This window comes from Emydura macquarii, unplaced genomic scaffold (genome assembly GCF_026122565.2).
Source record: "Emydura macquarii macquarii isolate MOO-44397 ecotype Brisbane River unplaced genomic scaffold, CSIRO-AGI_Emac_v2 contig_3506, whole genome shotgun sequence".
Classification (NCBI taxonomy): Eukaryota; Metazoa; Chordata; order Testudines; family Chelidae; genus Emydura; species Emydura macquarii.
Window position 1 is genome coordinate 3,039,569 of NW_027133643.1, and position 25,049 is coordinate 3,064,617.

General features: G+C 39.3%; 1 protein-coding gene across 1 annotated transcript in view; it reads right to left on the minus strand.

Moving 5' to 3' along the window:
- Positions 1-25,049, minus strand: part of FAF1 (Fas associated factor 1) — a 272,766-nt gene that overhangs the window by 21,787 nt on the left and 225,930 nt on the right. The window contains exons 16-18 of the mRNA XM_067535422.1: positions 9,302-9,382; positions 7,935-8,012; positions 2,202-2,417 (exon numbers count right to left, since the gene is read on the minus strand). Coding sequence (XP_067391523.1) covers positions 2,202-2,417; positions 7,935-8,012; positions 9,302-9,382 — 375 coding nt within the window. The remainder of the gene's footprint in view (positions 1-2,201; positions 2,418-7,934; positions 8,013-9,301; positions 9,383-25,049) is intronic.

A 25,049-nucleotide genomic window follows, 5' to 3' on the forward strand; every position in this document is an offset into this window, starting at 1 on the left:
TCATGTAGTAATGCGATTCCTTGCTTCTTTGGGGCTCATGCCAAAGTGAGGCCTGAAGGAAAAGGGGAGCAGGATTTCGATCACTGACTGACTGGTGAGAAGAAGTAGAGGGGAAGGAGCTGACTGGTTTGCCCCTTAACGTTTCTTCTCCCCCACTGAATTCAGGGGTGGTTGCATGGTATTCTTGGGTGCATCCCTTTAAGGAACTGCCATTAGGTTGATATAGTTTGTGCACTGGTTGTGGTCTGCAGGCTTCCTAACATGCTTAGGGGTGATGCTGAGAATTGTGGGATTGGAAGGAATTTTCCTGCCTCCCACTGCAGATCTGTTTCTCCTCTCCAACAGTTATAAGTACCATCAAAATAAAAGTGCATCTCTGTCTTTTTCAACATCTCTTAACCGCTCTTCAGACAGGTTGTCTGATTAGAAATCAGTCTTTCTGCCTTTGAGACAAGGCTACAGACAAGCCATCAGATATCTTCATTGCTGTTCCAGTTATGTCACAATCATCATAAATCAAGCCTGTTCTCAAGATGATATGCTTGTTAAGTACAAATATTTCTACAGGTTTTTGGGCGGGCTGTAATTTAAGATGACTTTTATAAACTAGATACTAATCCTGAAGCAACAGATGGCTGTTACAAAATAGCACGGCAAACACTCTGCGTTGAGTCTTATCCTTAATGAACTTCCTGCAAAGGGGGTGGCAAGGCTGGAGGTAGTAAAGTGTTCCATATATTGAGCTCTCATGGTGCAAAAAGGACATAAAGCTGGCTTAACCAGCCACCTGAGGATTTCCCCGGCATGTGCAATCCACAGGTGACAGAGCTGAACTCCCCACCGTCTGCAGCATGTAGGGGAAATGCTGGAATGTTGCTGAGCCCCACCTCTGTGTGGCTGACATAACTTGTGCTGCTATCTTTGCACTCCTTCTCACCCTCAGGTTCTGTGCTGAGCACAGGTCAGCTGGACCCAAAGATTGGGCCTGTTATCTTGTATTTTTGTAATCACAACAACTATGTTATAAACAAAAACTAAGTTATAATGCAACAGGCAACAGAAATGAAATATCTTCCTAGAAATCTAGTTTAAGAAAAGCTCTAGTAACCAGTATTCATGGCAGGTTTTAACCACTGATAAATCAGCAAACTTGAGGATCAGGGCGTTGGTACACCCTATAATGATCGTCACTCAAACCAGATATGATGTGTACAAGTCATTATTTCTTTTAGATACTTCAAAAGAAGTTTTAGGTAAGAATTACAAATAGTTACTCACTTGGTTTTATGGGTTACTTAAGGGGTAGATGAATAGTTTACTAGGAATAAGTGTGCTAAAGTACCTGATAACTCATTTACTGTTTGACAGAGCCCCTTCTACTCATGTCACAAATTACAACAAAGCAAAATGGTAATCGAAAGGAAGATCAGAACACCATCCTAAAAAACAGAACTTCATTTCCAGGAGAGAAGATGAAATGCTGCTCACCAGGAGCTTTGGGAGTATTATGCTAAGCAATGTGCATTCTACTTTCTTTTAAAACAGGGAATAAAGTTTTTGGGTTAAACTCTGTTTTTGGATGTATGTGTCCAATCCTCTCTGAACTTGATCCTTCATGTTTTTTGCTTTAGAAATTAGGGTTTCTTTCCTCTGCCACCAAAAGTCTTGATTGTCATATATAGCTTTGTATATAGTATGTCCTAGGGCTCTCATGTTATCTCCTGACTTGCTTTGTGTCATGGAGCTTTACCGCTTTATAACCAGGGGCGTAGCCAGGACTCATTTTTTGGCAGGGCCTGTGGCTGACTCGGGTAGACCTGGCAGGAAAAAAAGCACTTCCGGTCACATGACCAGAAGTTCAGGAGAGCAACCGTCCGAGAATCACTAAGCTGTCCAATGCTCCAGTTGCCAAGGTAGCTTAAGCGGAGCGTTGGCAGCAGAAAAACCTGCTGGGAAAAAGTGACTGGCTGAGAAATTAAGCTGCCCGTTTCAGTTACTAAGGTAGCAAGTTAAGCGGCGGAGCATTGGCATGAGAAGCAACTAATTGGGTGGGCCTGCTTTCAAAGTGGGTGGGCCATAGCTACACCGCGGTTATAACACACCAAGTCAACTTCCATGTTTCATGCTGTATACATACATGCCACCTTGATACGTACAGCTAGGCAGAAGGAGAATTTTACACAAAAAGTATGTTTACTTACATCTCTCCTTGGAAAGGTACCCAGCAGCTTGAACTCTTCCCAAGGGTATCCCTTGGAAGCTACAAAATCAAAGACAACCTGCAGCTTACTGCTGGCCAGGAAACGCCGCTCAAAGAACTCTCCGCTGGGTGTTCGGATGCGTAGTTTACTGACTGACTCAGTGCTCTCTTTTTTGGGCTCTGGAGGCAAAGACTGCTCTAGAGATAGCCTGATAGCCTGAGGAAACAAAAAGGACTATTTAGCTTCAATTTTTACTACTTAGGGGCAGGAGGCTTTTCCATTTTTCATGCTAGAATTCCAAGAGATGTCACAGGGCTCGAGAACGTTAGCTGTGCTTTATGTCTCAATGACAAAACCATTTTTATTCATTTCTTAATAACAGCCCACCAGACAATTAATTAAAATAAATCCTTCCTTTATAACACATTATTAAATCTACAGTTTGCTGCATGATGGGGATAGGTAATTTAATTGTTTGGCAGAAAGGCTTAAAAAATTTTGACTGAGGGAATAACTGTCAAGTGCCCAACTGCTTTCTTAAAGGGTATAAATTAAAGCCATTAAATGCATTTATTTTTGTAAATACTTTTATTATCAAACAGTACTCCTCCTAGACAAAATAACCGACTATTTGAAACGAAGAAATGCATGCACACACACCCTTGACAGCAATTCAGAATGAAAAAAAATCAACCTGTTAGATTGATCTACAATACTTGTAACTAAAATGCTCTGATTGGGACATTTCTTCGTTAAAATATATATTTATACAGGCACATAGGTTATGTAATGTATATGAGGCACAAAGGTGGGAACAGCCACAGTCACAGGAGGCTCAGCTGGGAAAAAGGCAAGGCAAAAAAGTGGATTTTAAGGAGAGATCTAAAGAAGAAAAGGAAGGATGCTATCCAGAGAGAAACGGTTTTAAGAACAGGGAAGCATTTTTGCTGCAACAGCTACTAGAAATCAGCCAATATTTAATGGCTCGGCAAAGGGCCCATGTGGGAAAGTCTGTATTTATGAGAATATAAAAACAAGCAAATGTAAACATGTATCTTAAATATATTTGATTGTCTTCTTATTCAAGCTCTGTATGTTGTTTGTCTCCTTTGACGGTAAGCTCTCTGGGGCAGGAATTATAGCTACCTGTGTACTTATTCTTTGTCATGATTCTGATCAGGGCTTCCAGGAGCTAGTATAACATGAATCTTATGACCAGGATTTTCAAAAATGGATGCCTGAAGTTAGGCTGCTAAATTAGTTTGGCCTGATGTTCAAAAGTGCAGAACACCTTCAGCTGCCATTGACATCAATGGGATTGGAGGGTGCTCAGCACTTGTGCAAAATCAGGCCTAGTTTATTTAGCAACCTATTTATGGATTTCGGAGTCTAACTTCAGGTACCTGTTTGTGAAAATCTTAACAACAATAATAGAGGTGATATGAAAAAAGGCACGAAGAGGAAGAGTTTTCAAAGGCACAAAGGCAGTTAAGTGCCTAATTCCCTTTGATTTTCAATGGGAGTTAGGCACTCAATTGCCATCTGTGTCTTTGAAAATCTCCCCCATAGTCATTTAGTAGGGGAAACGAATTACATTAAGGGACTGAATGGCAAGGTACAATCTGCTTCTTACATGCAAATGTTAGGGGAAATTATATCTCAATATATCTCATTATATCTCACTATAAATTATTATACATACAGTTTCACGTGGCCTTTTGCAATCCCAGGCACTTTCTGTCTGAATCCAAAAGCTTTTTTAACATCCTTATGGCTCAAGTTCGTTTTTAAAGGTCTACTATGAGATTATATTTTAAGTAATGTAATTAAATAGGTTCTATTTCATTTTCTTTCTCTCCTTCTTCAACCACCTGCTTACTATCTTTCTGTTTTGACATTTCCCCACATCGTATAATAACAGATGCTACATTATTTACTGAACTCAATCAATTATATTACAGAAAAATAAACAACAGTAGCTCATTAGAGCTCTTTTCTTTGTACAAAGAATACCTAGCTCCCAAAGTAACTAGTCTCCAAGGCTTCAACATAAAATGACAATATACAATGGATATTCCACACCAATGAACCAAGTTAGAAAACAATTATGAGCTGGGTAACATTAGCAACTCTTGGATCTGAAAAAGCAAGCTGAATTTTGTGAATAGATCAATAGCCATATTTCAAATATATGGCACTGTACAAAAAGCTCCTTATGTAAGCAAACCCTATTACAGAACAATAGACTATAGGTAATCCGTATACTTGAACATGGGGAGTGTTAGTAAACAGCATTGTTAAAATCTCTTTTGTTTGGCTAAGCAAACAGATCTTATTCTTTTCATTATTGCAGTTTGTATTAAAACAAGGAAGCCCAGGTATAGTTTGAAACGTGGACTGGTTTTGCTGCTTTTATGTAAGAAAACAGTTTCCAAAAGGCCATTGTATTAGAAAAGGCAGCGTACTAAGCACAATGCAGTGGAAGGGAATTATTGTTTCTGTATGTGCACAATTACTTTTAAAGAGAGAAAGAAAACACATACTAATTACTTGAATTAGAAGATAAGCAAGGCAATTTCTCAACAATCTTATTGCTGTTGCTGCTACAATACTAGTTTATGTGAGTTCAATTCCTAATAACTTTCCAGAATGCAACCCATTAATTATTCACAACAGAATTCTCACATCCCTATTTTCTGCAATACTCCTGTAGTTTCCCTCTAATGGTCTCTTATCTTCACTTCCATTCTTGACTAGTGGTAGCAACAGGAGGTAAGAGTACAGCAAATTCTACAGTACAGTATAGAGAAAAGCTGGAGCATCCCATGTAAAACTTAATACTGTAGGTTTGACTAAATGAACTATTCACAATATAACACAGTTTAAAAGTTCCTAGAAGCACTTAAATATTTCAGGTTCTTGGATACATTTATCTTGGTCAAAAAGGTCAAGTTTATCTTCGAGAATAAAAAATTGTGTTGGTTACCAACTTTTTTTTTTTTTTTTTTTTTTGCAGTTGTATAATGTAGTGTTTCCATATATCAGAAAAGTACACAATACTGAAATGTCACCAAAATACATTTAAAAAGCCACTTGAGGGGAAAATAGAAAACAAACAATCAAAAAACAAAACAAAAAAAAGGAGAGGAAAGGAAAGGAGAGGCTGCAATTTAAACAGGATTCACCTGTTCCACAGACATTAATCATCTAGAAAATTAAATAAAAACATAATGCCAGATTTCAAATGTCTGTAAAAAGAAGAGTCAGATCAAGAAAATTATATTAATAAACAGAAAAAGACAGGGAAGTATGTTGTGTTATATAAGTATATAGCATTAGCAAACACACCTCACAAACACAACCCACACCTCACAGGGTTGCAAATATATCAATGCTTATTATTAATAAGGCACTTGTTAATGATGGATGAAATCCCATTGAAATCAATGGCAAAATGTCCATTGGCTTCAATGGGGTCAGAATTTCACTTCTTAATTTTGCACATCTAGAGCACTTTTAATTTGCAAGTCTCAGCCAAAGATCTTAAAGCCCTTTTCAATCATTAACTAACTCAGCCCCATATCACCCTTGTGAAGAAGAGAGAAACATAGGAGAATTTCATCAGCCACTGACATGCAGTTTTTCTTTTGGGAAGTACATGGCAGCTGTTTAACATCACACACAGTAGTTGATCACATAGTTAGCTGGGCTACAATTCTGTTTATTTCACCAGAACTCCTCTAAGGACTGAGTTTTTGGAAGCTGGGGCAATGGGATTGGGTGTGCATTATCCCTTCTTTTATCACCATGTTATACATTTGCCTGGAGGTAAAGAAGAAAAAATGACTGCCATGTGCATAACTTCATACATGTTACACTATGACTGCTTTAGCACGCAGAAAGATACTGTACTGGGAGACCACACTTTGGACAAAACAGATTGGGACAATGGACTATTTGTGAAACACCCTAGAATCCCCACAACAAATTTTTATAGGGGGACTGTTAAAACAGGACACTTGTGGTGCAGTCTGACAAAGAACTACACTGCTGAGACTGATCATATGCAGCAAGAATTGGGTGACCTAAATTGGGGATCTTGGATTAGATCCTGGGGAATCTCTGCTAGACACCTGTACTTTCAAAATCTTCACACCGCAGTTGAGGATTCGGGGAACAGTAGTTTCCATGGAATGTGGTTTAACCATCCATTCAGATTAGGGGAATGGCGCACACCCGTATGCTGGCCCATATCTCACAAATTAACAAGTTGTTCCCATGAGATACTTCCTGGTGAGGGCTCTGTTTGGGGCTCAGGTATGCATCAATGCCTCTTACAGGGTTGATTTGCCTTCTTCTGTGGCCCAAATAAAATTAGGCAAGCTGTTTGTTCATAGTGTTGACTAGGCTCCAAGATATTTGAAAACAAAATTAAAGCAATCAATCCAGAAAATGTAAAGCAACTGTGGTACTGGGTTTTAAAAAATGGTATCTGCAAAGACAACGTTTGGGGCTTCAGACACAGGCCCCCTGATTTAAGGAACTCAAAATGCCAATGCTAATCTCATGTTTTATACTTTAAAAAGTATGTTCTTTTCTACATAAAATAATAAAATATGGGTGTATAAAATATTTAGCATATGAAACTATGCTAACTGATCGCTAGGGCTGAGAGATTGTCTCTGTGATTTTTTCCTAAAGCTCACAGATTAATCATTGTCTTCCTTGCAGCTGCTCATAGTTGGCCCTTGAATCCACTAAATCAACTGCCAGAGATACCTCTAAATTGGAGGGAGGGGGTATTCCAGCCCAATTTGTGGCTGTAGAATGGTGTCATCTGGTCTGCAGTGGATAGAGCCAAAACTATCATAAGCTCCCTCCCAGCTGCATGCAGCTGAACTGGTCGTGCCAGTCAGCCAATGCACTAACTTGGTCTAGCACAATAGCATGGCCCTGTTCATAAAGCAAAGAATGAGAGTAAGGCACTCTTGCATTCTAATCCCAGCTCTAATGCTGACACCCTCTGTCGCTTAAATTGCAGCAAGGTTTAGGCTGGACATTAGGAAAAACTTCCTGTTGGGATAGTTAGGCACTGGAACAAATTGTCTAGGGAGGTTGGGGAATCTCCATCACAGGAACTTTTTAAGAACAGGTTAGACAGACACCTGTCAGGGATGATCTAGTTATTACTTGTTCCCGCCTTGAGACCAGGGAACTGGACTGGATGACCTATTGAAGTCCCTTCCAGTCCTACACCTCTATGATTCTGTAAGTCAAGTCACTTAACTTCTCAGCCGCAATACCCCCCCTGTGTAAAATGAAGACACTAATATTAACCTCCCTTCCACAAGGGGTGATAATTTAGTACCGTGATCAAAGACCTGAATGCATATAAAACCCCACTTCACCAAAGATGAGAATTTAGACCTCATGAGACACTTGTGCGGTAGGAAAGCAGGTTATTCATTTTACAAATGAGGAAACTGAGGCAGAAAGCGCTTCGGACTTGCCCAAGGATAGTGGAAGAACAGCAGATATGACAGAATAGTTAGTGGAAAAGCCATAAAACCATGCTTTACCCAACAGAGTAAAATGATCTATTAATGTTAGGTTAAAGTATGTAACATGTAGTGAATGCCCACACAAAAATCTTAGTCAGCTCTGAGTGCAGGTTGCCAGGTATCCCACCAACACAAACCCTAGAAAGTTGCCCCAAATGGCAAAGTTTCCCACCTCACGCTCTTCCTCCTGTTCTTTTCGAATCTGCTCCAAACGAAACTGCTCTGCTTGTTCTCTCTCTTGTGCTTCCCTCTATTAAACAGAAAGAAACAACAGTCACATTACATTCAATTGATAGCTAAGCGAGACAACCCACAGCCTTGTGTGACAAATTACATTGCCCACATGAAGGAAAGGAAACTCCACAAAAGTGTTTCTTTTCTGCTGGGGTAGGAGTGGTTTGTGCGGACCTGCCAGAGACAAGGGGCAGACTGCAGCTGTCGCAGTGGGTTCCACAAAGAGAAGGGGAAACAGTGCAAGTTATTACAGCCTCAGACTCGGAGAAGCTTCTGAAAGATTGGGGCTAAATGGGGAGCATGCTACAAAGACGGTAGCCTCCCTTCCTGCTCTTCTGTGGGTGCATGTTCCCCTCTGCATGCAGATGGGGAGAAGAACCTGAGCCCTTTAATTCTGTAGCAAGAATAGGAACATAAAGGAACAATAGAATAATACAAAATTTGCAAATAACTACACACATTCTTATTCAAAATTATCGTCTTTATATATAGATCCTGTGGTTAGAGATGGAAAAGGCCTCTTAGATCAAGTCATCTCCCTGCAAGGACAGGATAGAGGCCCCTTGCCGGAGAGCATATCCCATATTAAGTTAATCCTGCAGTGGATCCCAGTCATAAGGCCAAAGGAAGCATTGTTACACAGCTCAGGTTTTTTGGCCAGTATGTGCACGTACCATATTTACATGATATTATAGAGCCATATCAGCCCCCTGCAACTCCCAATATTCCACATAAGCATAATAATGAAAACAGTCATCTGAACACTGCGTACGAGTTCACCACATAAAACATCTGCTTAATGAACAACACGTATTCTGAGAATTTCCAAACTTCAGCGCTGAGCAGAATCAGCTACCCATGAAGAATTCCCAGTCACACATGGTGAAACTCACTCTGAGTACTTGTGCTGCCTGAGTGGGGAGTACAGAGCAGATGGCAAAGTGAAATCCCCAATCCAGGCAGGCCTGCTCACAGCCCCCATGGACACTATTCCAGCCTCTCATCTGGAATTGCAACCACAGACCCTACATGTCAGTTGTGTGGGCTACTGGGGCCACTGGATCTGTGTAAATATAAATCTGAGGCCTCCCTCTTGGCTTGCCTGCAATGTGGCTTGGTATGCTAGTCTGTGTGGTTGGTAAGATATTTTCCTTTGTGTGTCGCGGAGCAGAGCCCTACATGGGATTGAAGTGATGTGGTCCTCTGCATCTGGGTGAATTTAATCCACTGTGAGGACATGCATGTCCTGACATTCATGAAATTACTTCCCAATGCAGTGTGGGACACGCTTCACTATGCACACACCTTTGCTCTATCCGCTTCTAGTGAAATGCGGTAAGCTTCATCCTGTTCTCTCTTCACATTCTCTCTGGCCTCACGTTCATCCTAAAATAAAAAAAACCCAACAAATAATTAATAGACCAATATTATGTTTCTTTTACACTCACTGGCACTCCTTGGACAAAATGTTTGAATAGAATTCAGTTGCATGTCTTCTGCATCTACTTGCAACAGAGGCCCAAGAAAGTGTTGCAAGGATAACTTTAGCGCGTGTGTGTGTGAGAGAGAGACAGAGAGAGAGACACACACGCAAATATGATCTGCCTGATGCAGTGTTACATTGGTACATTATAAATGTATAATTACTTATGTTTAGATAAACTGTAGGTTCGGGAAAGACATCCTCAGGGAATGGAATTTTATATTTCAGAGGCTGGATTTTCTGTTCACTGGCCAGTGATGTTGGCATCAGGTACTGGCTAGTTCCACCACTTTAACCTACAAGAGAAAGGCCTGTTCCCAACTCTTTAGTTCAGGTAAAAATCCCTTTGCCTTCAACAGGTTCCACCCCAGGCTCGTTATCATTAAATATGGATATTATGGTATCGCCAAAGGCCCCAATCCCCATTGTTCTGGACACTGTAGAAACAGACAAAAGGGCCAACTCCTGTCCTGAAGAGCTTTCAGTCTAAAGGTACAGACAGACAGTAGGGTGAAGAACCGGAAATGAACCTGGTGAAGAACTGCCCCACTTGGTTAGTTACAGGGATTGTAATTTTTTCAATTGGAAGTAGAGATGGGGAGGAAAGGAGTAGGAAAGGGAGCCTTCCCCTCTCCTCCCTTTCTCCATCAGCGTATACTACCATTGTTTTCCCAGTCACTTAGGCCTGCAACCTTGGGTGTCATCTTTGCGTCAACCCTCTCACTGGACCTGCGTAGGCAGGCCATTGCTAAATCTTGCTGCTTTTTTTTACACGACATCTTTAAAACCTGGCCTTGGCTCTCTGTCCACACAGACAAAACACCCTTCCACAGCCTCATCATTTCAAGTCTTGGCTACTGCAACCTTCTTGGTATTTTTCATGGTGATACAGAAAAGGGGGATGAGGGGAGAACTTTGGGGAAAATATCAAGATGTTAGTTCTGGCCATGCTGAGTTTACGATAATGATTGTGCATTTACAAAGAGATGTCAGAAAGACAGGCCAAGATACTAGATTGGATGGAAGAAAATAGCTCATAAGTGGAGAGGTAGATTGGTGAGTCATCAGCATAAAGATGGTAGTGACAACCATGCTTGTGGATAAAAGCACCGTCCTAGGGAGTGTAGAGAGAGAAGTGGAGGGGGTACAGAGGACAAAGCCTGGAGGGACACCCACAGAAGGGGGGAGAGGGGAGGAGACAACCCATCTAATGAGACAGGAAAAGCATGAACAGAGAGGTAGGAGAACCATGAGAGGACAGAGTTACAAAAGCCAGTGAAGTACAAAATTTCAAGAAGTTGGGGGTGGTCAATTATGTCAGAAGCCATAAAGAAGTCAAATAGGATAAGGATGGAGGCTAGGCCCAGAGATCTGACCCGGAAGAGATCAGTACAGACTTCAGTAAAAATGACTTCCCAGGAGGGTAAATGACGGACACCAGATTGGAGATGGTCAAGAACAGAACTGGAAGAAAAACACCAGAGAGCAGTTGTAGACATCATGCTCAATGATTCTGGAGGTGAATGGGAGAAGAGAGATTGGGCAATAGTTTGAAGGGCTCAGAACTCTTCTTCTTTCTACCCATGACCCACCACAAACATGCTCAGAGGTTCCCACCTACCACTAATAATCATCTCTACTTTTTGTTGGGGCTGGAAAAGCAGAATGAAAAGCAACAGGAAACATATATCATGCCTCCTCTGCTGTCTGGAGCCTAAGCACTGCAGGGACTCCAAGAGCTGGAAGCTCCAGGAATCTTGTTCATACACCTCTGTACTCTGCCTCTTTGGGACCAGTTCAACCAAAGCCAACATTTTCTGTGCTTCTTCCCTCTGCAGTTTACAGAGGCTGGAACAGCTCCAACCCCACGAGGTGCTCCCCAGTGGCAGCAGGTAGTAGTGCACTCTGCAGTACAACCATATTATACAGCTATTGGTGGACATTATTGGTGGAGCTTAGCCCTCTTAATCCTTAATGACCAGTCACCCTAGCTAACAACACCAATATTTCTACTAGAGAGCATTTAAGCTGAAATAATTTGTCCCCTATATTTAACAGAAATGAAAACTCAATGCCTAATAATTTATACATAATGTATTTTAAAAATATATTCTGTTAATCTTCCAATTTATCTACTAGTTTTCCTGTACATAAGGGAACAATTTTGCAAATTGATCATTTTTTCCCTAGACCTTTTACATGAACATTTGGCAAGTACTCAGTTTGAAATGAGATTATTGGAGAGGTCTGAATTAAACTGTAATTATTATGTCATGCAAACATGCCAAGAAGTATCTCAAACAAAACTCTAATGTATTAGCAGTTAAAAGAAGCAGAAACAAATTGCTTGAAAAGGTAACGAACCCCCAGTTTGAGAGTAACAAAATCATTTTACAGTGAACTATTCTTCCATATAAAATGGGATCAAAGCCTTTTCTATAGTCTTACATTTTTTACATTTGATTAACAGAAGATGGTGAAGACATCAGTTTGCGAGGAGGGATTGAATTGTGGGTTAAGACAGTACTACTTGAACAAGGACTCTAACCATTGTGAATAACATGTAGCCATCCTAGCCTTCCTGACTTTTGTTCCTCAGAATCCCTATTATGCTGTGCTTATGACATACAAGAACACATGAAGGTAAACCTAAATCAGAAGAAAGTAGATAAGAGAAGTAGATATTCAGTTACTGGGGTCCCTCTGAAAGAATTAAATTGTTAGTGTACTTTCCTTTAATCTAAAGTGAAGAAGGTCTCTTCAACGTTACAGAAACTATTCCCTACTCTTCTTGAAGAGTGGGTCATAATGGAGAGCAGAAAACACTCTCTTCTGCCATATTGAGGCTTCCGATATGTATATCACAAATTCACCGTAAGACTGTAAGAAACAGAACTGTCACAGTTTTAATTTTATTGAGAGAAAACAAGCCACAGAGAAGTCTGGGGGAAGAGAGGCATTTTGAAAACCTTCCTAACATTTGCTTCAGAGAGAACCTTTTTAACTTTCCATTTTTGCAACTTGGTACATCAAACTCTAACTGAATTTCAAAGGTCATTCCAAAGTCCAGTGATACCTTAGGGAAAACTGAAAGGTCAGGTGCAAACTACTGCTTCTCTCTTTTCTCAGAAGAATAAGAGGCCATAGCTTAACAATGTAATTCCATTAGACTACTTTATCAAAGGCAAAAAGTTAACTAAGGCAGGTTTCACATTTGTAAAATACTGTCTCACCACAAATGCCAAATCCCAAACCAGAACTTTGTTAAGAAATATTACATTGATTCTCATTTTGCATTTTAAAACTGCCAAAGGAAAAAGAACAGGAAAGAACATTCTAAATTATTTGTGTTGAAGATGGAATCCATTTACTTCCAGTGAACTATTACTTATTTTACAGAATATTGAATAATTCTTTCAAATGGTGAACAATCTTCTGGATGAGAGGGAAGAACTTCCAAAAAGGTTGACACTGTGGGTTCTTTTTCAATCATCCTAATATCAGTTTCATGCATTTTCCTAATAGTTTATTTCCTCCTATTCTTGGCAGTGAACATCCTCATAGAGGATGGATTATGAAAAGGATGTCAGGAATGTGAAACTTTATTATGCATGACTGGCTGATCCTGATAGAAAGATGTGAAATCCCATAGCTAAACTTAAATCTAGAGGTAAACAATTAGACTGCAGAGACCTAGTACTACTATTCATACTCAGATCTTAAAGTCAAATTCCTGGGTAGACTAGATAGTACTAGCATCTAGACTTTTCAGTTAGGAAAGAGATGTAATCAAATAAAATATTTCTATGTACAGATTTGTGCTATGCAATGATTGGTTTTACTTATTACTTTGCAAGAACAAACAAGTCACTAGGTATTCTGGCAAAGCTAAAATAACTTGCTGGTTCGCAGTTACACCCTGGATAAATTTTCAACTTTGTATGTTGTGTTTTTTCCATTTTAAATGTAGTTCACTACTCTAGTCAAATCTCTTCTCCAGAGACATCACAAAAAGCAGTGAGGATGACTCACTGTTAACAGAAAACAAAAGAAACAAAAAAGAGACATGACAATGTAAAGAGGGGACCAGAAGAAAAGACTTGTCCAAGGAGCTATCAATGTGTAAGGGTGAGAAAGTAAAGAAAATTATTAGTTGTGTTACTATGCCTCTGAACTAACAATCTTATATGATTTTTTTCATCTCTCAAAGAAAAAGTAAGTTAATTGAGAACTGCCTTGTGAGACCCCCACTTAAGTTGAAATGCCTCATAAACATTGATGAGATTGTCCTCACAATATTCCTGTGAAGTAGGGAAGTATCTCCACTTTACAGGGTATTCAGGCACAGATGAATCATGTCTTGGCCAGCATCACACAAAGTCTGGGGCAGAGCTGGCTATTAAATTCAGATTTTCTGAATTCCAGTCCAATGACACAAGGCATCATTATAAAATTATACAAACTGTATTTTTATATAATAAAGAAATTACTAATAAAGATAAAAAAACCCAGTTGCTTTTTAAAGGGAAAAGTCCTATAATATCCTTCTATTATTGCTGTAGAATCAAATAATTTCCTACAAGTGTGTGATAAACAGAACATGAATTTGATATGAACAAGAGTAAAAGCGACTCAAGTTTCATCTAGTTATTTTGTAGGTAATATAATATTTTATAGGTAATACATACTGAGCTGCATTAACCTGAGCAGAGCCAAGCACATACATTTGGCTCAATCATTCTGAAAGGCGGTGGGGCAAAGTGGATGAGCCTTAGCGCTTTCATATGAGAGACCTGGGTTCTATTTCTAGCTCTTCCTGAAGACACCTCATGCAACCTCTCAGTTGCCTTATTTAAAAAAAAAAAAAAAAGGGGGGGGGGGGAAGTTAGGGTGAGGGAATCTACTTGCCTGCTTTCTAGGGTAGGTATAGGAGGCCTTGGTCAATAATAATAATAATGTTATGAATTGCACAAATATATTAACACCAGTTAGTAGAAGAGGTGAAATAAGAACCCATGGGCTTCTGCCTCGCAGCAGTGTATATTTCACAGGGGTACGTTTCTCAGCTTGACAGAGTTATGTGAGATGTGGGATTCTGTGTCAGGTCTGCACAATATATCTGTATTGAGAACTAACTGAGCATGCAGTCATATCCAAATTGTTTTTGCAGATTGAAAATTATGAGAAAAAAGGTATTGATTTTTAAAAACAAATTGCGTACATTTTGTAAGTTTGACGTTCAAAATATGAATATATTGTTTACGATATTTCAATGAAAAATTGCAGGAGTTTTTGAGAACTACAATTTTTAAAAAATTAATTTGTTCAAAGTGTATTAATATATACAATGTTTAAAAATCTTGGCTAATGGCCAAATTCTGGTCTCAATTACCTGTACTCAACTCCTGCTGAAAATCAATGGGAGCTGTGCAGAATATGGCTGTAAATTCCTGTGCAATTATTTTAATGAGTGTATTTTACGATTTGGTAAAGCTGAAAATGAGATATTTCTTGTTAGCAAAACTGAAAACCACACACTAATATTTTTCAATGATTCAGTTAGTAGCTATATCCTTTTTTTCACATCAGTTTTAATTTTTAAGAAAAGCTTTGTTCATTATTAATGGTGGCGCATGAAGTTCCACAAACAGCAATGCACAGCAATTTCAAACACTTCATTTTAATATTATATTTTTAAAGTTTAAAGCTTATTTTATTATGGAAGCATGATTCTATTTTGCATTACAACTAATTAAATTCAGTTTTTCAAGATACACTTGTTAAGTGCTTCACAGGTCAACGGAAAGTGACATTTCACCTTCTTGACAGCAGTCTAACAATGGCTGTTGGCAAAACTAGGATACCGACAGTTTATCTTGTATTGGTTCAAAAAGCACAATGTGTGAACAAGATCTTAAACATGATCTTACATCATGCCAGAGATCATTACTGTTACCATTAATATAACACACACGTTATATAAGCAGACATATGAAATATATATTATTATATATTATTACACGTGAGTGCGTGTGTGTGTACATATAAAAGTGAAGAATAGCAGTGGTACTTAGACATGTCACAAAAACTGTGCAAAGCAAACTTTTTCTTTGAAGATAAAATAATAATAATTGCATGAAACATGTATTGTGTAGCTCTCTGACTATACAAGAGCAGAATGGGAGGAAATTATAGTATAATTCACAGAACTAACCATTAGAGTATAAAGTACGGGTGCTTAAATTTCTCATTGTTCAGTTGACATTCAGAAATGTTACATCATCCAATGTCAAAAAGTCATTACACTATTACTTTGGTGTCAGAATGATGATATAACAAGAGTTTTAATTGATAGCTTGAGTGGAAGGAAATCCTTTTAAAAGACTGAAAGGATGGTGAGATTGCAGCTTTTGATAAAGCTGCAGCCCTGGCTGGGTTAATATTAGCTTTTCTTCTTTTTAGTAAATATAATAAAATAAAAAATAAAGTAAAAAATAAAAAAAGAAGTGGATTAAAGTATCTCTTTAACTCTGAGATTTTAGATTAAGTTATCCTTCTTGCATGGAGAACTGAACAATATTTTTCCCCAAGATTCTTTACTGAACATATCTCAAGAGAAAATATATTCTCTTATCTCATGAAAAGGTTCTGCAACACAAAAAAGCCCCATTGTGTGGCAGAATGAAAACCTAATAAGAACGGTATTCATAAAAGAGTCTCTCATTCATTTGGATCAAGGTTTTTCTACTGTTCTTACACAAGTCAGAACAGGCACTTCTTTTTGTATGCAGCAAAGGAAAATCCAGGCTAGTGAGGATGGATTTACATACAAAGAAATTGAATGAAACCAACAAACAAAACACTCTGCTCACACAGGTACCTGTTTTACAGCTAAACTCTGCTTTTGGATGAGCCCACATGACTTCCATTGACTTCAGCAAAAAAAGAAGACCCCATTCTCACCTTGATGAATTTACAATATGAACAGACAAGACAAAAGGGGGTGGAGGGAGGATACACCCTACAAGCCAAGTGATCCATGAGGGGTGGCTGCTACCCCATTCCTTTAAAAAAATGTATCATGATGGGGATGAGGAAGAGTGAGGGGGCATGGAAAGAAGGGAAGAGGGACACTGAGGGAGAAGGAAGGAAGGGTGTGATGACAAGAGGAAAAAAAAGTGGAGGCAGAAGCATGAAGGCTTAGGCTAGAAGAGTAGGAGCTGTGAGGGCCTGGAGTGGAACGGAATTGGAGCAAACAGCCAGTGAGTTGAACTGAAAGAATTTGGAGCTGCTGAAATGAAAAAGAACCTGTCGGCTCCTGTGGAGGCTTGCTCCATGCTGTCAGTCCCTCACCCCTAATGGGTAAGAGATGGAGGCGCTCACATCTGAAAGAGTCATGCTGCCACGGTGAACGTGAATCTGAGAAGCAGCAGAATGGAAACACTGGATTGCCCCAGCTCTCCATGGATGTCTCAAGATCCAACCTTATGGGTACTGGATCATCGGCAGGGCTGGAAAGCCATACTTGCTTTTCAGTGAATTGCAACCACTAGGAAAAAACCTGATTGTCACTGTAGAGGGTGCAGGGAAAACATCTGTTTGGTGTGCCATATTGGTCCAAAAGGCAAAAAAAGTGTCAGGGCACATAAGGGATTGGTTAGAAAATGATACTGAAACCTGTGTAATGCCATTATATAAATCGTGTGTACACTCCCACCTGGAATGATGTTTGCAATTCGGGACACCCTATCTCAAGAAAGGAGTTAGCAAAAGTAGAGGCAGTTCAGTCACAAGTGAAAATTAGAAGTCTGGAAAGATTCCATATGCTCAGAGATTGAAAAAACCAGGACTGTTCATTTTAAAGAGGAGACAAAGAAGAAACATGACAGAATTATACTGAATTAATGAAGACTGTAGAGAAATTACACAGATGTTTACCCTGTTCCATAATTCAAGAATAAGAGGACATTAATAAAACTGAAAGGCAATAAATTTAAAAGGAAATATTTTTTCACACAACATATAATTAACCTATGGAACTCACAGCTACAAGATTTCACAGGCAAACCCATCAGCAGGAATCAGAGAAATAATTAGGCATTATATGGATAAGACAATCCAAAGTAAGACCGGACAGAATAAAAAAAATATTTTTCTATTTCTGGGCATAAGCCAACTACAAAGTGACAGGCAAGGTCAGGAAGAAACTTTCCCTATGACAATAATTCCATAATTGTCCACTGCACTATTTCTGACACCTTCCTCTGAAGTATCTGTTAGCAGCAATTGTCAAAGACAGAACTAGGTGGATTTCTGGTCTGATCTGAATAGCATTCCAATGGTCCTGCCAACTACAAAGGATGGCAAACTTTAACCCTTTGATGGGATGATTTAACCCTTTGATGGGATGATTTTGTGGAAAATCAGCAGGCCTTAATGTTGTGGAGTTTTCCACCTAACTTTGGCACTCCTGTGGCTTGTTATGTAAGTCAGGATTTAACTCTGGAACTTGGTTTTACACGGAAGTTACCTTAATGAGTTGTGCCATACCTTACTTCATGGATTATCCATCAGGGTCAGTTCTATCATAGAGGAAGAACAGATAATCACAGCCAAATCTTAAGGACAGCAAAACTTGAGTGGATGACTATGAGTTGGAGATTTGCATGTTTGCACTAGGCAGCAGAACCACAGGTCTGCCTCTGAGAACATAAGCCAGAAAGTGGTATTTACAGATGCTAAAAGTTTATTTGAAATAAACTCTTCATTTCACTGAACCACTCCTGAAGTTAAAAACTACAAATGCTTGAGGCTATTCATGGGAGTATTAAAGAAAAACACGCAGTTTGTCTGAACAAACCAGTGCAATGAAGGCATTAGTTTGATTCACTGAAGATGACAGATTTGTACATTGTATAACTTAGAAAAATATGGTGGGGAATACAGAAGATATAAAAGTGCAAGCAAACTTGCCCTTTTGCGTGTCAGAACCACAGAAATCATGCGAATGGTTATGACACTCATATGACAAATGAGATGACATTCTTACATTATAAAATGGTACCTAGGACAGAACAACCATTTAGTGTTGATCATTTGTTTTAAATGGCCTTTTCAAATATCAGAGCTGCTGTATATATTTTTTAAAGGAGAGAAATCCTTTAGTAAAACTTACTATGGAGCATTACATTGGAGAGGAAAAAACCCATATTTGCCCCAGTCAAGTTGTTTTAGAATGTTGAAATTGAATACGGCTGTGTACAAGGTAATTGGAGAGATGACAGAAGGCTCCTCTCTCAAACACTTTGCTGAACAATGGACAGTTAGATATATGAAGGTAGTTACTGTACGGCCCGCACCAAGGAAGGGTTTGCTGAAGAAAGAGGTAGACAATGGCAGATTTTAGAGTGGTGAAGGTATCAGAATCAAAGAAGTTATTGACAATGGCAGTAATGTAGGGAGCAAAGATGGGGAGATGGGACTAAACAATGGAACAGGGAAGTGGTAAAGAGAAGGGAGCATAGCAAAACCTCACTTATTCACACCAATAACTGCAAGGCCCATTGCGAACAGCTGTATTGGGTGAATTAGTAAGTAAAAACACAATCAAAATTAAGGATCCAAAGAGTCGCTCCTCCTGGACATTTGACCCCAGATTTTTAAAGGCATTTATTTAGACGTTGCTGCATTCAGCATCGCAACACCCAACTGATTTAGGAGCGTAAATCTCATTTTCAAAAGGGACTGAGGCACTCGGGATTCTAAATCCCATTGACTGTTAATGGATTTTGCTTTCTAAATGCCTAAATCCTTTTTGAAAATGAGATTTATGCTCCTAAATCGGGTAGGCATCGCAATGCCTAAATACCCTAAAAATCAGGGTCTTACAGCCTGGTTGGCAGCACGGGAGACTATCTCCTGAAAACATCAGGTCTTGTACTTAATGCAGAAAACAATGTAGAATACAATTTTTTTTTAAATTATTTTTGCTGTATGAGTAGTGATGTTGAGGTAGGAAGACTGAGTACAGAGTTGTAAAAATGGTACATATTATTCTAAGTCAAATGAACCATTGTTTTAAAGACAGTTTCTGTGTGAACAGAGATACAAACATATTTCCATAAACAGTTGCTGCTGTAAAATTAAGGTGCATTAGTGGCTTCTTTTATTACATATTATTAAAATGTCCATCCAACAATTACATAGAAAACAAACCTGCTTTTCCCCCCTCAGACTGTAGCAATATCTACAGAAAACAAATGTGACCTTTGGTCAAAATGAATGCCTTTGATTTTGCATTTCCACACTTTTGTAAGGCTTACTGTCAGCTGTAATGTCTTTACAAGAGTTTTTCCAGTTAAAAGGTTCTTAGATAGCTATTTTTTTTTTTTCGCAAGTAAAAGTGAAGTGTCAGTTGAGAGTAATTTAGAGTGACTGGAAAGTTTTAATTTGGATTTATAAAAATAAAGTACTTTTTCAAGCAGTTGTAGGTAAAATCTATATACCTTGAAGTCTAATCCAAAAGCAAGTGCGTTAATGTTGCATAACTAGAAAAATAAACACTATGTTAGACCTACTGTTACTTAAATAACACGCGGAGAAGTTGGACCAGCTGTGTAACAGTCAATGCTTTTACAGTAATAAATTTTGACAGCAAAAATAAAAAGAATGCATTACTAAGATATCATCAAATGAGCTCTGTCATTACATGGGAACTCCACCCAGTATAAGCTTGTCAAAAAGTGTTACTGTAATCCATTGAGAAGTCTCCTCCTCAGGCAAGAAAGGAAAATTGTTTAGGATAGGCTCAGAACAGGTGTGTTGCATTGTAATGCCAGTGTTTAATCATGGATCTCTTCACATTAGTTTCATATGTGACAAATTCAGACTCTATTCTTGACTATTGTGCAATGCTGAAATGATCAGTCAACAGTCAAATTAAAAGCCAACAAATGTAAACAAAGCAGCTGTGGACATATCTTTTTAGCACAGTACACACCCCAAACACAAAAGACATATTAAATTATTACAATTTTTTCTTGCATTTCCCAGTGCTTTGAAGACTGAGGGATGCCAGGCAGCCCCATCAGGTTCAGTCTACTGAGAAGGCCTATTCACTTGTTGGCCTACACTGTGCCAGCTTCTGCCAGTTCAGGGCCCCCCAAGAGCAGAAAACCTCCATGGAAGGTTGTGGTGGGCCCAAAGGTGACAGATCAGCTCCAGAAGTGGGTAGTGATGGCCAAAGAGGGGGCAAGGCTAGGACAGCCAGTGGTATGCACCAGTTCATGACATCACTAGTGTAGCATCCATTGGCCTGGTTATTACAGATCTTCTGAAAGAACTTACCACTGCTTCTGGTGTAGCCACCAACAGAGGATGATGGGTGGGAACACGTACAGTTGAATCTTTCCTTGGGACACAGTGGCTTTCTTTTGTGCAAGGTCATGCCAAGTGCATCTCCTTATTTCAGAGGGGTCATTCTGACCCATCATCCCTATCTACTAGGTAGGGAAGTACCCCTTTTTAGTTTACCTGGCTCAAAAAGAGAAGAAAAAGGAGAGAAAAAGGGGGAGAGAAAAACAATCCCTTCATACTGTGTGTGCCTATGTCTATATCCTTCCATTGATCTAACCTCACATTTTCATGCTCCATGGGGTTGGTCTATGGTTCTCTAGAACTGGCTATACTGACGACAGCCTGACCATTCACCTCTCAGTCAAATCAATCTTGCAATCTCTCCATCTTGCAGTGATTGGTTGTGCTGAGCTTGAAACTGTCATCTCCTTCTGCTGGCCACTTCTTTACTGAATCTGCCATGCTAACGTGCATGCCGAAATGGTAGATTGCTGATTACGCCTTATAACACGTAGCATGGTAGCATGGCCAATTCAATATCAGAAGAGAGATGGAGGTGGCATATTCATGCTGTGCTAGACAGGAGATATGACAACTGGACAGCATGGCGATAATGGCACAGATGCTCTAGGGCCCAAAGGGAAGTGGTCCCAAAACCTTTTCAAGCCAAGTACGGGTAGTGTTTTGGAGCTAGCTGGGGAGGGAGAGAAGGGATGGTCCCTGACTGACTACCCGGGAGTGACGGGGAGAGAGGAGTCAGGGAAGGCAGGGTTGGCTCCTTGCAGAAGGAGTAAACAAGGTGGCTGAAAAGAACCAGCCTCTTTCCTCACCGAGGTCCAACCCAGCTACAGACTGTCAAAATACACTGTGTGCCCCTCTGTCCTGTAACAAGGAAGTCCAATTACCATGACTACTGATACAAATAAATGAAATACATATTAATTTTCTGTAAGGCAATTCTTTTGGGAATCTGTAAGAAAAAGGTTTAATCAATCAAAAGCAAATAAATAAACGCAGAAGTGAAATCCAATTCACTAATTAAATGTGAGATTTTTGCACTTCACATTAAAAGTATGCCTCCAAATCAGTCTCATAAAAATCCACTGAAGCAAAACCAGTCTAAAACATTGATTCCAAAGCACATTTTGCATACTACATTGCTGTTACCAGCTAATGGAGTTACTCCTTTCACTCAGCTAGCAGAGGTCTGTGCTGTAGTGGTCATGTGCAATACCAACCAATGACCTATGAGTGGTGGTGGTGGTTATAAAGTGGTGCTTGAACAGATACCTTCAGTACCATAGCATGCATCTCTGTCTTTTGAGCTAACAGAGGAACTTCATTACCTGCCAGTAGTACTGGCCAGTTATCCTGTAGTGGAACAACCATTAGAGAGGGGTTCAACATGTGCTATGCTATTATAACTTATGAAGCGTCTGTTTTGAAGCTTTTCTTTGCATGCAAGTTATAAATCCACCTCAAAAGTAAAGTTCAGCTATATATGTTACTATTAGTGAATTTTTGTTAATTACAGGAAGTGTATCCAGTTCTCACACACACTAAAGTTCTTTTATGTTTTTATTTACAATAAAGATGTACTGCTAACTTTTCAAACACAAAAGAATGTTCTGTTTATCCCCTTGTGGTTTTATGATGACTTACTGTTGCTATTAAGAAAACAGTAACAGAAACCGGAATCTATATCCTGTTTGCTATTATCATATTTGTAAAGAAATTGCATGTAACTACATTAATGTCTTCAACACAAAAGAAAAAAAGCACTGATGTTTGAACGTAAGTTGTCAAGGACAAGATTTATAAGAAAGTTACATGTTATGTACCAAACCACAAAGAGACAATATTTTTTTTCTCATGCCAACACCTTCTGTTAAGTACATAATGTACATATTACTTATTAAATACTCCCTTTTAGAATAATACATTGTATAACACTGTTTTAATTATACTTGCTATTTCAAAGGCCATTTGAGACTACCCTTTTTATATTTTATAATGAATAAATCTAAGTTATATTGAAATATTCTACGTGTATATAGAATTTATAACATTTGTAAATTTGCCTCCAAAGTTTATCAAATATTTTCACTAATTAACAATTTACCATCTCTAGGGCAGACTACACCACATTCCCTCTGGTGAAAATATACCAGTGTGCTTACAGTTCTGAGGACACTTGAGGAAATGGAGAGAAAAACACTGCCAAGGACAGACATGGGCAAAATTTGCTATTAGAGCAATATATTGTAGCAGATCTTACACAGATAGAATCCCTAGTGATGAAACTGAAGTTCTATGTACTTAGGGAGAAGCAAATATCTACATTCAAATCCCCAGGATGGAGACACACAGAGTCAGTGGGTTCCACAGCTATTTGCTAGACAGCAAAGGAATGTAAGACTCGGGACTCCAGGTTGAGGTTTTCTGCCTCTGTCCATCCCTCCCACCCCACTCCTATCTGCTGCTATCCCCCTGGATTCTGCCCATCCCCACTCCATCCTATCCATCTCCTCCCCACTCCTATCCTCCAATCCAGACTCCTGCCCATCTTTGGCTTTTGTCCATTTTCCCTGTTCCCCTTCCCACTCTGCTGCTATCTTCCCACTCCTCCATGGCTCCTGCCTCTTTCTCCCCGACTTGTTCTTATATTTCTGTTTCTCTCCCTTGTCCCTTTCCCTCCCTCCCTTCTAGCTCCTGCTTCTAACCCTCCAAGCTCTTACTCTTATCCACATACTCTCTCTCTCTTCATCCTCCCCCTGTTCCTCATGCTCTGTAGCTGAGCCAGGCTTCCTCTTCCTCCATCTCCTCCTCATTGCCTGGGCACCAGCAGGGTGAGCATTGAGACCACAAGGGAATCAGTCCTCCAGCACTCAGTTCCTGTGCCTGGCAGTGTCCCTGGCAGCCAGGAAGAGCATTTGCTGAGAAAGTCCTATATTCCTGGGATGGAACACGCTCAGTTGCTCTATATGGATGGTGCATTTGCAGTCCAGCCGCCACACAGGTGCTGTGAGAGGAGGGGCACGCTCAGCGCAGATGGAATCTCCAGGGAATTTAGCTAACTACAAATTCTGCTGATCATGTGTGTCCTTGCGAGAGCTTTTCAACAAAACTGTTATAAAACTTCTTTTAACATGGAGAAAACAGATACATTTTACCCTAACCTCATTCTTGAGCCAACAATTATTTTAGCTGAAATATTCCAAAAAAGTTTAGTCTGAGGCATACACCTATCATCGAAAATTTCAGCCTCGATATAATTTTGGTAAAGTTATAAGCAAGTGAAAGTAGGATCTTATAATGGAAAGGTGTTTTGCAACTTTAACTATAGGTATTGCTACCTAAGTCTCCTATAAAAAATAGCTTAAACATACGCTCCAGAAATTAGACCCAACAGAGATCATGCAGCTGCTGTGAGCTATGAGAGAAAAAGAAAATAAATGTTATAACTACTGAGAAATTTCAGTTGGCAATGGACATGTACAGTAGGGAATTTTCATAAATGTTTATATCTAGTAACAGTGACAAAACAAACACTATTTACAAACCTAGCAGCAAACCCGGCTCACCTTAGTCATGTGACTAGTCATGAATACGGTGAACTGGATTTGGGGCATGATTCCCACTTAAATAAATGAGAAAGTATAATCATACCCAAGTTGGAGTCATAATGCTCATTTTCATTCAGATTAATGGAATGGTACTAAGTGTTCAACATGAATGGAAGGCAGAGTTTCAGAAAACCTGGGAGATGAAATACACAAACCAATAAAGATTCAAGGAATTCCATGCTAAAAGCTGCCATAATAAAAATTACATTTCATACTTGGACAGCATCTTTCATCTGAGCCTCTCAAGGCACCCTAGCCATGATGTCATGAACTCACTTGGTTGTTCCTTGGTATTGTGCTAGATAAACATAATCTGCAAATGGTCCCCAGTCCAGAGAAAGCTCTTACACATCTTATATGGATTAATACAAGGACTTGGTGAGGTATGTTAAAGATTCTGATCCAATCTAAAATAAACTTTGTTTGTTTTATTACTCTCTGAACCTTAATATTACTCTCCAAAGAGTGTTAGTGAATTTGCAGTTAGTAGGTAGACTGTTCTTGTTCTAAATATAACAGTGTCATGGTGTATTATTATTTTCAAAAGTGTACATAAAAATGAGTGATATTAATCCCATCTTTTTATAGC